Genomic DNA, 15,460 nt, shown 5'->3' on the forward strand with positions numbered 1-15,460 from the left:
AACTTTTGCATGAGTAATCCTTGGTAGGTCTATTTTCCCTAAATCGAACAAAAAGTTGGAAAAGTAACGGCTAGCGGCTCAGCCGTTCAGCCGTTTTTTGCCTATTTTTAGGGTAAATCCATCATCAATTACTTAGGAATCGACTTTTTAAAACATATTTTTGGTTTAATTCATGTTAAATGATAGCAATAACCAATTTTAACTTCTAGTACCAACAGTTACCGTCTAGAACCGTTTGATAGCGTTTTAGAGTAGAAAAGAGTATTGTGTTGAGAGAGGTTTCGTGACTAATTTGCAATATAGATATCAAAAAAATGGCGAAACAGCTGAGCCGCCAGCCGTTAGCTGTTACTTTTCCAACTTTTTGTTCGATTTAGGGAAAATAGACCTACCAAGGATTACTCATGCAAAATTATAAATGGAAATTCGAATTCTAAGTGCCATTTGCTCACTGATTACGAGATGGTTGCATTAAAAACCCCCCCCTTTGTTGAAAAACTGCTTGATACAGGATAATGTTTATGGACATACTTACATTTTTAGGACTTGATTGTAGAGTTGCTTTGCTTAAAATGTTGTTCTTTGTTGTCCCAGGAATCAATATACCAAAAATCAGATCAAAAGGATAATTAGATCACATAAAAATTTGTTGTTAAAAAAGTAGAAAAATCAACATGTTTAAAATGGATATACAGACATTCTGGTAATGATTATAGAGTTGCTACGCTTTCTAAATCGTACCTAACTACTACAGGAATCATCGTGCAAAGTTTGAAATTGATAGGACAATTCTAACATGCCTAAATTAATGAACAAAAGCTATCTATCTCGGACGGACGGACGTACGGACCGACCCTAATTATAGAAAAGCTTCGCTTTTAAAAATTATGAGTTTTGTTTTGATTTAAACCAATCTGGGTTTATCTGTTTTTCAACCATTCTTATATATTCATAAAAAAAACTTTAATTTAATAGATCAGATAATTAAAAAACTAACATTCTTTAGATTTTGCAAATTTTTGTATAGGAGCTCAGTTACAATTTTGCATGATTGTATGAAAATTGCAAATGATTCGCATAGCAACACAGCTTATATATATACAGGGTGGGGCAAATAAGACCGGACAAATTCTAACTTCTAAACAAATAAACATAAAATCGTCAATTTTAAAGATTTTATTGAATTTTAAAAACTGGCAAGCAAAATAGGTATATGACTAGTAGATAATTCAACAAAATCGCCGCCAGCCTCAATCACCGCCTCTACCGGCCTCCTCAACCGCCGGCAGGTCCAGGTCAAAATGTACCTGTCCAAGCTGGCGTAGTTCTCCTTGACAGTGGCAATGAGGGAGGTCTTTGTGGTATGGGCACGTCTATTGGTGCATGCTTCAAAGTAGCCCTAGGCCCAAGAGTCCATTGAATTAAGATCGGGCTGCTGGGAGGCCACATTTCCTTAGGAACATGAGTAACCGCAAAATTGACAAAATCCATGTTTTTGCTCTCATTTGGGCTAGGATTTAGCTACAGTGGACTTTAAGTAATCAAAATGCGTGTCTCGATGAGCTTAAGACACACAAAAAATTTTGGGTCAAATTTCCAACTCCTTCCCTGTCGGTCTCTACTGTTTGTGATTTCTTAAGGCTCAAAATCTTGAAAAATCGATCTCATTTCGGCTAGGATTGAGCTAAAATGGATTTAAACACGGCAAAATGTGTGTCTCAATGAGCCTAAGACACCCACAAAATTTGGGGTCAAGATTCCAACTCCTTCCCTATCGGACCCTACGTTATGTGATTTTGCGCATTAACCACCGGCGCATTTGGAATCTGCCTTGTTGAACATATGCGCGGCCAGCTCGGTGTACACGTCTATCTTCCTCCAAATTTTTTTTTGTGCTAAAAGGTCATTACCTAAGCTTTTTATAGTGTGGTTTAACGTCCTGATTGGTCAAGTAGTTTTGGCGCTATGGCCGTTTAAAGTTTGTCCGGTCTTATTTGCCCCACCCTGTATATACCAGTTGGCAAATCTCTATCTTATGGATTTGAGAAGTAGGAGAAAGGAGGAGTGGGGGAGATAAAATTAAGGAAGTGTAAAGAAGATAAAGTATATGTTGCCAGGGAAGAAGGGAGGGGACAAGTGGCTGTAAATTACACTAGTCCCCAAAGTCTTAAAATCGCGTTTTCTTATTCGTTGGATTAACAACCTTATGTACATTTATTGAATTTTGGTTAGCCGGTTCATATATTTCGGTGTCTAACTTTTCCAACCACTAATTGTAATCTACAGAAGGGGTATTTGGGAATGTACATTAATTTATCGGCGATTGTCTTATCCCTTTATTTCTTTAGATACCTGATAGGTTGCTCTGGGTAAGGTTTTGAGGGAGTATGATTTTAATTCTTAAACAAAAGTTCAAAATTTATATTTTACGGTTTACAACCTTTATCTATATTTATTATGGAGGGAGGGGACATTGGACTGTAACTTATACTGGTACCTAAAGTTTTATTTCCACATTTTCTTACATGTTGGTTCCAAACTTTTCAACAAATAATTTTAATCATCATTTGGTACATTAACTAAACGTCCATTGACTTATCCCTTCTGATCCCTGATATTTATACTCAATTTTTTTTTCAGTTTGCACAATACGACGTTGTACGAGATACTGGGAGATGGCGACAAAATTCCTCTTTACAATCATCTGAATATGAGCAATACTTGTGATACTAATAGTGATAATCAGGTGGGTAGATTGACGGATAGACAGACAGACATACAGAACGATGGACGGACAGACTGATGAACAGACAAAATTTCTCTATCTGGGTATACATACAACAATCTTACTATGAGCAATACATGTTTTTTTAATAATGATAAACTGAAGGGTGGGGGGTAAATAAACATATAGAAAGACGGACGGACAGACAGACAGAAAGACAGACGGATAGACGGACGGACAAACGGACAAACAGACGGACGGACAGACAGACAGTAAATAAAGTAATAAGGGTTTTCGTCTGAATTTTAAGATCTCAATCACTGAACTGATTGGGTTCTCTATTTTAGGTAATCTTCACATAGGTCCCGTGATGGTTTTAAGCTATTTAATTTTCTGATTTAAGTCTTTGTTTGATTATAAGCTGTTATTCTAGCCCCTCTACAGAGCAGCTAGAGAGACAGCCACTAAAAAGTTAAAAAGTGTTGGTTTTATAAAAAAATAAGATAATATAAAAGTTAAATAAATCCTAACTTTTAAACAAGTTTAAAAAAATTCTCACACGTGAAGCAACTCAACTATGACCAATCCATTTATGCAGTGGCCTTCAAACTTGTCTTATGATGTCATTCAAAATATTAAACTTAAAATGAACTTAATTTTCTAGCTGTTTTTTTCTGTCTTTCATGAAAGGATTTTTGATAGGGGTTGGATCAGTTGAGATACATTATTTGGGTCAACCTAAAGATTGCCTTATCCGCTGACCTGTTTTAATTGTATTTTTTTTCTTTTGTATATTAAAAAAGCACATATTTTTGGGTTTCTTTCTGGGGCGATATCTCTTTGGAGGGTTGTGAAAAATATTATAAATCTTTCCTGGAACTATAAGAAGATTTACTGTAAAGGAGAAATGTAACTGCCCAATGGTTACAGAGATGAAAAAAAAACAGGTTTTTTTAAAAAAAGAACAAACCAGTTTGTTTTTTTTGGTTTAAACCAGGTTTTTTTTTGTTTTTTTTTAAATAAAAACCAGGTTTTTTTTTGGTTTTTTCAATAATATCCAAATTATAGGCCTGCCCCCCCCGTTTTTTTACCCCCTCCCCCTTTTTCTCACCCCCGAAACGGGGGAGTGCCCAAAAGGACCCGAAAAAGGGCAGCCCAAAACCGCCCGCCCAAAAGCGCCCGCCCGATTTGACAACTCTGACTGACAGTTATTTACTGTATTATTTACGTTATGAAAAGATATAACTGGAAAGATAGGCCTTTGTATAAATATTTTTTTTAAAACCATTTAAACCATCCCACCTTGTTTTTTTTAAGCTTTTTGGTTTAAACCACGTGGTTTTTTATGCCATCTCTGAATGGTTAGCAAGATCTTACAGACAGACCTCATGTTACGTTTTTTAAGATGATTTGTTGCATTTTGTATTTTTTAGTTGCATATCCAGCTGCATATTCGGCGGAGTGCTCCAATAGAAAGATTAAGAGAAAATGAAGATGAGGTCCCGGTTCTAGAACTAGTGCAGCTTTCTGGATATTTCAGGTAGGTTCTAGAACTAGTACAGCTTTCTGGATATTTTTTTGGGTAGGTTCTAGAACTAGTCCAGATTTCTGGATATTTTTTAGGTAGGTTTTAGAACTAGTCCAGCTTTCTGGATATTTTGAGGTAGGTTCTAGAACTAATCCAGCTTTCTGGATATTTTAGGTAGGTTCTAGAACTAGTCCAGCTTTCTGGATATTTCAGGTAGGTTCTAGAACTAGTCCATTTTTCTGGATATTTCAGTTAGATAGATAGAAAGACAATAAATTTAGATAAATTTTAATCTACAGACGGGGTAATTTTGTGTATCACCATTGGGAATGTACATCAATTTATAGGCCATTGTCTTATCTTAACCCTATAGATTCCTGATTTTAAATTTTGTTTTAGGAAATGGGTAAATCCTGAGAGTTGTGGTGGAAGTGGACAAGAGGATTTATACAACAACTCAGACGACGACATTTCTGTACAATCCGGCTTTTCAGTACAAAGTAGTAAGGTCTCAGCATTTATCTATCTTTTCCACCAATCTTAAAAAAATAATGCTTTATAAAACTTTGGTCAACAGTTTGATTTACTGCCTAAAAACTACATCTTTAGAAAATAGGAAATCTAAAAGGCACAAATCAAGACCTAATTTAGAGTTGTATTTAATTATACCTTCTATTCTTTTAAATTCCTTGAACTAGCTGCTGTGTCCACATTTGTATATTATGTGGGGTAGAAAAATAGCCTTAAGCCATTCCAAGACTTAGATTTTAAAACATAATACCTAGCCTAAAACTATCACGGGACCTATATAGAACTCCCGTAAAATAGAGAACCCAATTGGTTTGAACATTAGAATAAAACAATTAAGTGGGGTGGGTTAAATAACTGTATGTCCCCTTCCCTAGGAAGGAATTAGGTCTTTGAAAATCAACCAATAGCGTCGGGAATATTAACAGCCAAGTCGCTACAAAAGAGCAGAAAGCTAGTTGCTAACAGACGAAAAAGGTCCTTGACAGGGGGATCCAGGTACCTACTACTTCATATAATTCTTATCATAATTTAATTTCATTTGTTCAGATGGTTAACCAGACCAGATCTAGATCCTTTCATTCAGACAAAACAGTTTTTGTGGCCACAGGTACAATATTTACCCTGCGGGGCTTTCATAATCCCTTATTAACCTAACTTAATGAAACCCTAGGGGAATTGAAATACGAAACAATTCAAGGATTGATGTGCGCAATGCTGACCTAGCGAATACTTTTAGTTCTGATATTATATTAATAACTATCGGCTACGCCCCTAGAGGCCTTTATGGGCACTTGAGGGGGGAGTTGTATTCGTTAAAAATTTTTATTCCGGGGGGATCACACCGCCCTCCCTTTTTTAGTTTTAGGTAAAAAACATAAATTTCTCTTTGGAAAGTGGTGGTACACTCCCCCTATGAGAATGTACCCTGTAAAGGAGAACCATATCGAACCAGCGGTTAGCGAGAACCTTCGATACAAACAAACAGACATCCTGTTACCTTATTATTCTTATTTTTAGTAGCGAAGCTACTCTATAATTCACTTTGTCCGTCCGTCCGTCAGTCCGTCAGTCCGTCAGTCCGTCAGTCCGTCAGTCCGTAACGCTATGGGGGAAATGGGATTTACTCAGCTCCTATAAAAGTTAGAATGCTGAAATTTTTTGACAACATTCCCACCATTAAGGAGCACAATTAACTATAAAACATCATTGGCGGTCGGACCGATTTTTAGCAGGTTTTAGGCTATTTTTATATTTTTCACATTTTTCTCCATATCTCCAGTGTTTATGGTCCGATTTTCAAAATTTTTTCAGTTACAGATATCAAAATTAAATTTCCCGTCGTTTAAAGACACAACCATGAAGGCCAGACTGACTTTTTAGCAGGTTTTAGGCTATTTTTATATATTTCACATTTTTCTCCATATCTTCAGTGTTTATGGTCCGATTTTCAAAATTTTTTCAGTTATAGATATCAAAATTAAATTTCCCGTCTTTTAAAGAAAACAACCATGATGGCAGGACTGCCTTTTTAGCAGGTTTTAGGCTGTTTTTTTTTATATTTTTAACATTTTTCTCCATATCTTCAGTGTTTATAGTCCGATTTTCAAAAATTTTTCAGTTATAGATATCAAAATTAAATTTCCTGTCTTTTAAAGAAAATAACCATGACAGCCAGACTACCTTTTTGGCAGGTTTTAGGCTATTTTTTTATATTTTACACTTTTTTCCATGTCTTCAGTATATATGGTCCAATTTTCTCAATTTTTTAAGTTAAGGATTTAAAAATTATTTTTTTTGTCGTTTTAAGTAAACAACCAGACTGCCTTTTATCAGGTTTTTGGCTATTTTTATATGTTTTACATATTTCCCCATATCTTTGTCTATTTTGATCCAATTTTCAAACTTTTATGGGATATCCGTATCAAAATAATTTTTCCCATTGTTATGAGCATCTTTAATATAATTTACTTTGACCATCGTCATCATACAAAATAAAACAAGGTTTCATGTTTATTTTATCCAATAAATCTTTTCTTGATTTTAGTAAAAACCTTTTAAATCTACCTGTACGTATTCCCATCTACGATTTGTTGTGCTTCGCTACTTATGGATGTTGTCATCCTTGTTTTCTCAGTATTTCAAAAGTTTATAATATAATTCGCCTGACATAGCAGCGGCACATGTATATTTTAACGTCTTTTATGTTACCCAGGTCGACTGTTGACACCTCAATTAATCCGTGAGTTACCTGTTGTTCATCAAAGAGATACAGGTATGCCAGGGATGCGGGGATAGGATAAAAGAAGGATCAAATATGATATAATACATACAAAGTGTTTTTTTTGTGTTTAACTTTAGATAACCAAAGAAACATGTTTGGATCTACTGCACTTCACGGTATAGTAGAATATTGCTGGTAAGCAATATTTCCAAAAATCTATGAATTTTAAAGGCTGCCAAACGGCTAAACGTACAAGATCATGCCCGCACACTGTTTTAAGCGGCATAAGAAGGCCTACAAATAATCTGGAATAGCCATAAATCAATAATGCATATTTATTTCGCAGTGCAGAGAAATGCGCGAAAAAGACCTATTTTACGCGTTTTTTCTTCAGTGAAGCTTTCCCTGTGCATAATTGAATCTTGGCTATTCCAGATTATTTGTAGGCCTTCTTATGCCGCTTAAAATGGTGTGCGGGTATGATCTGTACGATCAGCCGTTTGGCAGCTAGCAGCCTTTAAAATTCATAGATTTTTGGAAATATTGCTTACCAGCAATATTTTACCGTGAACTGCAGTAGATCCACATGTTTAAATTAATTTGTGTTGATCACTCTATATGATATCGATAAATGCTAAACATGTTTAAATTAATTTGTGTTGATCACTCTATATGATATCGATAAATGCTAAACATGTTTAAATTAATTTGTGTTGATCACTCTATATGATATCGATAAATGCTAAACAGATTCAGTTATAATTTAGACTGAAGCTGAATATAGGTCAAAGGATAGTTTTATTTCAGGTTTTGGCTATATTTCTGCCCTTTAACACATTATATAGGCCTTCTCCAAGATAGTTTTAATTTGTCTTGCGGAAAAGTTGGACGCAAAAAAATTTTTGTAAAATTTTTATTTTTATTTTAGAATTTACGTCACGGCACAGTTTAGAGTGGAAATTTTTATTCATTGACCACAGAGCACCTCCTATTATAGGTAGGTCTTGTTTTGGAGCATAGCTTACTACTCTATAACTAGGGCCACAATGTGTCCGTACGTCTGTCATTAAAATCACTATAAGGATAGGACAATGGCCGATAAATTGTTGTACATCCCTAAACGTTTAGACACTATACTTAATGAACCAACCAATCAAAATTCAATTCCCCAAATTTAATAATTCAACGAATAAAAAATACTTAACAGTTAGTATTAAATGTTAATGAACTATATCGTAAATTTTCTTGAAATGTAAAAAAATTCCATTTTGAACGAACGTCCATTTCTATCTATTATCTTTCTTATATAAGGACTTCATTTAAATAATTGTTATATAATATTTTATTTAATATTTATGAAATTCTTTATATAGAATTTAACGTCAAAATTCCTAAGTTTTTTTTGAAATATTAACATTTCACTATTAAAAAATTTGGCTTCCAATGATTAAGAAGAATTTTTGGTTTTAAAATGGTCGTTTATTTTTGTCTATGTTTCGTAATAAGGGGTGATTTATCTCAGGAGGTTGGTGGTACCCTCCCCAAAATAGTTACAAAACCTACCCAGGACCTATGAGTAGCTACACTCTTATAGCAGAATAATGATATCGGTTTAGCGGTTAGCAAGATCCTTCTGTACAGACAGACAGACATCCTGTTACTTTTATATAAGGATATTAATGTAAAATATTCTACAACGTAGTTTTATATTTATGATAAAGCATATATACTTACTAGCGGCTGCGCCCCTAGAAGCCTCTAGGGGCACTGCTAGGAAGGGGGAAAATCAACCTCATCCCATTTTAAATTTGAGTTTCAAAAGAGTTTAAAACCTTCCAATGACCTATAAGAAGCTTCACTGTAATGGAGATCAATATCGGTTTAGCGGTTAGCGAGATCCTTTGGGACAGACAAAAAACGCTTTAAAAAATTAAGTAAAAGAATCTCTGGCTGTGTGTCTGTTTGTGTACCACATCGCTAACTACTGAACCGATATGGTTTTCCTTTAAGTTTACAGGTTACTTCTCATAGGTCCTGGGAAGGTTTATAGATGTTTTAGGGGAGGGTAACATAATCTTCCTAAGATAAAGCGCAAAAAAAAAAAAAATAACTAACCCCATCTAGCACCGAAAAAATATTTTTTGGTAAACAGCTGATCTTAACATAGATTGAAAAGAAAACATTTTACATGGCCCTAGAGGCTTATAGGGGCATAGCGGCTAGTATATCAAACCTACCTCATTTCCTTAAATATGATCATTTTCTACCACGTAATTTTATATTTAGGATATTTATCTTTTGAACTACTTGGTACCTCTGGTTACGATTACTACCACGTAGATGATCTTGACCAAGTGGCGGCTTGCCATGAATCCCTCAGACAGGTCAGTCAGCTGTGGTTGTGTGTGTGTCTGTGTGTGTGTGTGTGGGTGTTAGGGTGGGTGCGTTTGTGTACGTGTGAGTTTGTGTGTGTGTGTAGAGCCTTAGCCATAGCTCTTTAGTAGGTCAGTCAGCTTATTTTAATTATTGCAATTGTTCTGCAAGCCAAACCATTGTGGACGATCAGTTATTTCAGCTTGTTACCACAAAGACAAATGTTTACGATTAGGTTAGGTGATGAAATATTGAAAGATTAAAGAGAGCCTCACGAGACGATTAAGTGTTCTGTCCCACTGCACTGGGGAGAAAGCTTTAAAATAAAAAAAGTCTCAAACGATTATGATTGATAATCTTGAATGGGAATGGGTCTCCTTGATCCCAAAAGATCTAGACCAGAGGTGGATTCTTTAAAAGAATTATGATCGCTGCCTCACCAAAATTATTTTTGTAAAAAATCCTCCAAAATCACACAAAAAATCTACAAAAATTAAATAAAACCATAGAGGAGTTATTAACACAAGGTATTATTTAATTTTTGTAGATTTTACATCTGATTTTGGAGGATTTTTCACAAAAACCATGTTGGTGATGGAGCGACCCTAATTTAAAAAAAAGAATCCACCTCAGATCACTATGATCGTACTCCACTAGGCGAGTGACCACCGTTTAACGTTGTATTTGTTACATACTTAGACTGCTTCTCATTTAAAAATATTTTATATAACACCATATAAGTAAATTGATACATCTATTAGTCAACTTTCTGATTATTTTCATTTAAACAAAATATTTATATTTAAGAGGTTTAACTTTATTTTCAATACCTTCTAATTACTTCTTATATTTCAATATTTATGTATAATATTATATAACAAAAATCTTATTTTTAAACAGAGTATAAATTTTGTACATTTCACCCATTTTCCATGATAAGTATCAAATTATCCATAAAAATAAAATAAAATCTGTAATTTACTCTAAAAATATGGATCATGGAAAGAAAACGAAGTAGCGGGTTTCGTTGTATTTTCACAGAAACGCTTGATAGGTTATTTAGGCAAGGGGCTAGAAATAGGTGAAAAGCTGCAGTGAAAATACGACGAAACCCGCTACTTAAAATTTATTATAGTCACACTTTTTCTAATAAATTTTGTGGATATAAAACTAATAGGATTAAATTTGTAATCTTACGGAGTTTTGAAAATATGGAGGGCTCAAGGTACCTTGTTTTTACCTCATTCTCGTCTCTGAGATCTTAAGTGACAAACATTGTATCGCCCCCCGCTAGGGCTGGAAATAGGAGAAAAGTTACTGTCAAAATAAGAGGCTTTGCTACGAAAGGGACTATACCCGTATGCTATGTTTAGACTGGTGAATGTACCTCCTGTTTTTATCGTTTCCTGACAAAAGGCCAACAGTGGATTTGGTTGCAATCTAGGTAACTTTTAAATTATCAGGGAGGAAAGGGACATTGGGCTGATTGTTGCACTGGTCCCCAAAGTTTTTAATTAACATTTGCTTATTTCTTTCAACATTTTTTGAGTATGATAAGCCAGAGAGAGAATGGACAATAGGCTGTTTATTACACTAGTCCCCAAATTTTTATAGTGACGTTTTCTTATTCGTTGGCTTAACAACTTTAGGGACATCTATTTAATTTTAATTGGTTGATTCCGTAACGTTTCAACCACTAATTGTAATCTACAAAAGGGGTAATTTTGTTTTTCATTATTAGTGTTTTACAAGGGGGGGGGGGGGGGGGGAAGTTTGTACACTTATAGGAAATGAAATTCAGTACCAAAGTTTGGGAGGGTCGTATGGGCTTGTTTTTAAAGTTATCAACCTAATTCTTTTTGTAGGCTCTCTTATATGACTTGATATACACGTATTTCTTTGAAAATTGAATTTCGGTACTTTCCTTTTAGGGGCTTGTGGAGCAAAAGACCCCCCAAAACACTAAAAATATGAGTTCTGACCTTATTTTTAAAGATATCGACCTGATTTTTTCTTTATAATACTTTTTTAACATACCCGAATCAACGAACCATTACAGATTTCATTTTGGGACTTTCCTTCTAGGGGCTTGTGGAGCAAGAGACCCCCAAAACACAAAAATATGAGTACTGGGCTTATTTTTGAAGATATCGACCTGATTTTTTTTATAATACTTTTTTAACTTAACCGAATTAACGAACCATTACAGATTTCATTTTAGGACTTTCCTCTTAGGGGCTTTTGGAGCAAGAGACCCCCAAAACACAAAAATATGAGTACTGGGCTTATTTTTGAAGATATCAACCTGCTTTTTTTATATAAAAATAATATTTAAACATAACCGAATCTACGAACCATTACAGATTTCATTTTAAGACTTTCCTTCTAGGGGCTTGTGGAGCAAGAGACCCCCAAAAATCATAAAAATATGAGTTGTGGGCTTCTTTTTTAAGATATCAACCTGATTTTTTATATAAAAATACTATTTTAATATAACCGAATCTACGAACCATTACAGATTTCATTTTGGGACTTTCCTTCTACGGGCTTGTGGAGCAAAAGACCCCAAAAACACTAAAAATATGAGTTCTGAGCTTCTGAGTTCAAACATGTGAAAAAAGTTTTCACGAAAAAAATCGGCTCAATATCTCTAAAAATATTTTTTGGGGGTCTTTTGCCCCACTAGCTTCTAGAAGGAAAGTCCCTAAATGAAATCTGTAATGGTTTCTTAGTTCGGTTATGTTAAAAAAGTGTTCCTAAAAAAATCAGGTTGATATATTTAAAAATAAGGTTAGAACTCATATTTTTAGTGTTTTTGGGGTCTTTTGCTCCACAAGCCCCTAGAAGGAAAGTCCCAAAATGAAATCTATAATGGTTCGTAGATTCGGTTATGTTAAAATAGTAATTTTATATAAAAAATCAGGTTGATATCTTTAAAAATAAGCTCAGAACTCATATTTTTAGTGTTTTTGGGGTCTTTTGCTCCACAAGCCCATAGAAGGAAAGTCCCAAAATGAAATCTGTAATGGTTCGTAGATTCGGTTATGTTAAAATAGTATTTTTTTATTATTTAAAACAATAAGGTTGATATCTTAAAAGAGAAGCCCACAACTCATATTTTTATGATTTTTGGGGGTCTCTTGCTCCACAAGCCCCTAGAAGGAAAGTCCCAAAATGAAATCTGTAATGGTTCGTAGATTCGGTTATGTTTAAATATTATTTTTATATAAAAAAAAAAGGCAGGTTGATATCTTCAAAAATAAGCCCAGTACTCATATTTTTGTGTTTTGGGGGTCTCTTGCTCCAAAAGCCCCTAAGAGGAAAGTCCCAAAATGAAATCTGTAATGGTTCGTTAATTCGGTTAAGTTAAAAAAGTATTATAAAAAAAATCAGGTCGATATCTTCAAAAATAAGCCCAGTACTCATATTTTTGTGTTTTGGGGGTCTCTTGCTCCACAAGCCCCTAGAAGGAAAGTCACAAAATGAAATCTGTAATGGTTCGTTGATTCGGGTATGTTAAAAAAGTATTATAAAGAAAAAATCAGGTCGATATCTTTAAAAATAAGGTCAGAACTCATATTTTTAGTGTTTTGGGGGGTCTTTTGCTCCACAAGCCCCTAAAAGGAAAGTACCGAAATTCAATTTTCAAAGAAATACGTGTATATCAAGTCATATAAGAGAGCCTACAAAAAGAATTAGGTTGATAACTTTAAAAACAAGCCCATACGACCCTCCCAAACATTGGTACTGAATTTCATTTCCTATAAGTGTACAAACTTCCCCCCCCCCCCCCCCCCTTACCTTATCCCTTTATATTCCAGAAATTACTATTTTTGACGGAAATACGGACGGACATTTGCATACCTATAGAGTATCTGCGCTACTAAAAAGCATCTTTTTTAGGTATTATATAACTTATCATCAGTGGAACTCGAAACCTGAATTTATAGTTGCAACCCACAAGGAAATTCCATTCATTTTTTTTACACGCGACGACTGCAGAAGTGTATCATAGTGTTTAATTAAGCTTAGATCTCGTCACACTAAAGATGTTAACATTTTATTAAGTGTAGATACTTCTGTACTTACTTACTTACTAGAGTCTTCTATGGGCGTATCTGCTAGTGTCAACTAAGACAATAAACAACTTTTGAATATCAAGTCAATAAATTCCTTCGATCTCTAACTGGATTGACAGAATTCAAGGAACTTTAGTTATTTATCGCATCGTATTAAAGACAGCTCTCATAGAATATTCTAATGAAAAATTACAAATCGAAGGCCCGGGCTAACAAAACGGGTGCTAAGTTTATGATTGTTATTTTGATATTCGTTGAAAATTGTCTGAAATACGATGCTATACATGATTTTTCAATATGGCTAAAAACTAGTACTAATTGGTTTCAAAGCCATACAGGAAGAAAATATTCCACTGTTAAAGTGAAAGATGAAAAACTATTGTTATTTAGATGAATTCTACAGGGTGCGCCACATAAATCCGGACTTTTTTTAAACGGCCATAGCGCCAAAACTACTTGACCAATCAGGACGTTTGACCCCACTATAAAAAACTTAGGTAATGACCTTTTTGCCCATGAAAATCTTTGGACGATGGAGGACGTGTTCGCCGAGCTGGCCGCGCATATGTTCAACATGGCAGATTCGAATCGCGCAGATAAATTACCGTGGATTTATGACTTGGGCCTACTAAATTTGACCCCAGCCAATCTGAAGATGAGATGGACTAATGAAACTTGCTGGAGATACTATCAGATACCTAGTGAAAACACTAGAAAAGACTAGAGCTCTCTATCCCAGCTGACTTGGCTGTAGTACTCCGACAAAGTGGATCGTGGTAGATTTTAAGATGTCAAAAACGTCAAAAATCTTGAAAATTTCTCGGTTCTTGACTTCATCGGCCCATATGGAACCTTGAAACTCGTTTTAGACTATGTATTGCGCTGATAACCCTATCTTAATCTTCATGCCATTTTTAAAAAGGTATAAAACGTTGTTCTAGCTTAACTGTGGCCCAAATGAGAGCCGCCGTGTCAAAGGGTAGCTTTAAAGATGGGTTAATTTGGATCCTGCTGTTACTCACTCCTTAAGGAGATGTGGCTTCCCAGCAGCCCCAATCTTAATCCAATGGACTTTTGGGCCTGGAGCGCAGTTAAAGCATGAACCAATAGACGCGCCCATATAAAAAAGACCTCTCTCATTGCTCCTATCATGGAGAACTTCGCCTGCTCGGACAGGGACATGGTAACCAGGGTCGGCGGGCGTTTCAGGGGGCGGGTAGAGGCGGTGATTGAGGCTGGTGGCGATTTTATTAAATAATCTAATAGTCATATACCTAGGTTACTTCCCAGTTTTTAAAATTCAATAAAATCTTTAAAATTGACGATTTTATGTTTATTTATTTAAAAATAAGAAAAAGTCCGGATTTATGTGGTGCACCCTGTACAATGTTGTGTTTTCATTAAGTTATAAATTAAGATTACATGAAGTTTACTCAGCAAATGTAAGCATGTATGGAATGGCAGAAATCTTTACAAATAAGAAATCGATAAAAAAAATTTTGAAACCGATTAAGATTTGTTGGATTATAACCGGTTCTGAGCCTTACTGAAATATTACGAATTAAGTATTAATAGTAATACAGAATCACTTAATAACCTTGGTTACGGAATGGAGCTAATCTAAATTAAAGCTATTGTTAAATGGGCCCAATTTTATGTTTAATAAGATGATCAAAATTATTAAATGTATTTAAGAAAATCCTCGGAACTTATTTGCTGTTTTATTTATCCCTAAATCAAAGATATAAAAAATAATCAGTGAAGATAGGTTACAAAAATACTCAGCATTTAAGATTAAAATTAGATTAATAGTAATTTATTATTTATAGAAATTAGGGGTGCTAAGATATAATAATTTATATTATAATATCAATGTTGAATATCTTTTATATTAATTGGACCCAATTAAAGTTTTTGCATTATGATGTTCTAATAGCTTAAAGTATGAACAAAAACTGAACTGGCCCCCAAAGTTTTATATAAAAAACCGGTTCTTTCTCTCA

General features: G+C 34.6%; 1 protein-coding gene across 4 annotated transcripts in view; it reads left to right on the plus strand.

The window, feature by feature from the left end:
* LOC145322516 (circadian locomoter output cycles protein kaput-like) overlaps window positions 1-15,460 on the plus strand; it is a 45,399-nt gene that overhangs the window by 9,001 nt on the left and 20,938 nt on the right. For 3 of the 4 annotated variants that reach the window (XR_013880743.1, XM_080164558.1, XM_080164560.1), the window contains exons 6-14: window positions 2,641-2,746; window positions 4,159-4,265; window positions 4,653-4,761; window positions 5,331-5,391; window positions 6,997-7,056; window positions 7,934-8,002; window positions 9,292-9,389; window positions 10,752-10,822; window positions 13,282-13,340. Coding sequence is in view for 3 of the 4 variants with exons in the window: in XM_080164558.1 (XP_080020684.1) it covers window positions 2,641-2,746; window positions 4,159-4,265; window positions 4,653-4,761; window positions 5,331-5,391; window positions 6,997-7,056; window positions 7,934-8,002; window positions 9,292-9,389; window positions 10,752-10,822; window positions 13,282-13,340 (740 nt within the window). In the remaining variant the exon portion in view is untranslated. Of the gene's footprint in view, window positions 1-2,640; window positions 2,747-4,158; window positions 4,266-4,431; window positions 4,467-4,652; window positions 4,762-5,330; window positions 5,392-6,996; window positions 7,057-7,933; window positions 8,003-9,291; window positions 9,390-10,751; window positions 10,823-13,281; window positions 13,341-15,460 lie in introns of all 4 variants that reach the window. The other variant, XM_080164559.1, reaches the window with a different exon arrangement.

This window comes from Acartia tonsa, chromosome 6 (assembly GCF_053477335.1).
Source record: "Acartia tonsa isolate MP-2025a chromosome 6, ASM5347733v1, whole genome shotgun sequence".
Lineage (NCBI taxonomy): Eukaryota > Metazoa > Arthropoda > Copepoda > Calanoida > Acartiidae > Acartia > Acartia tonsa.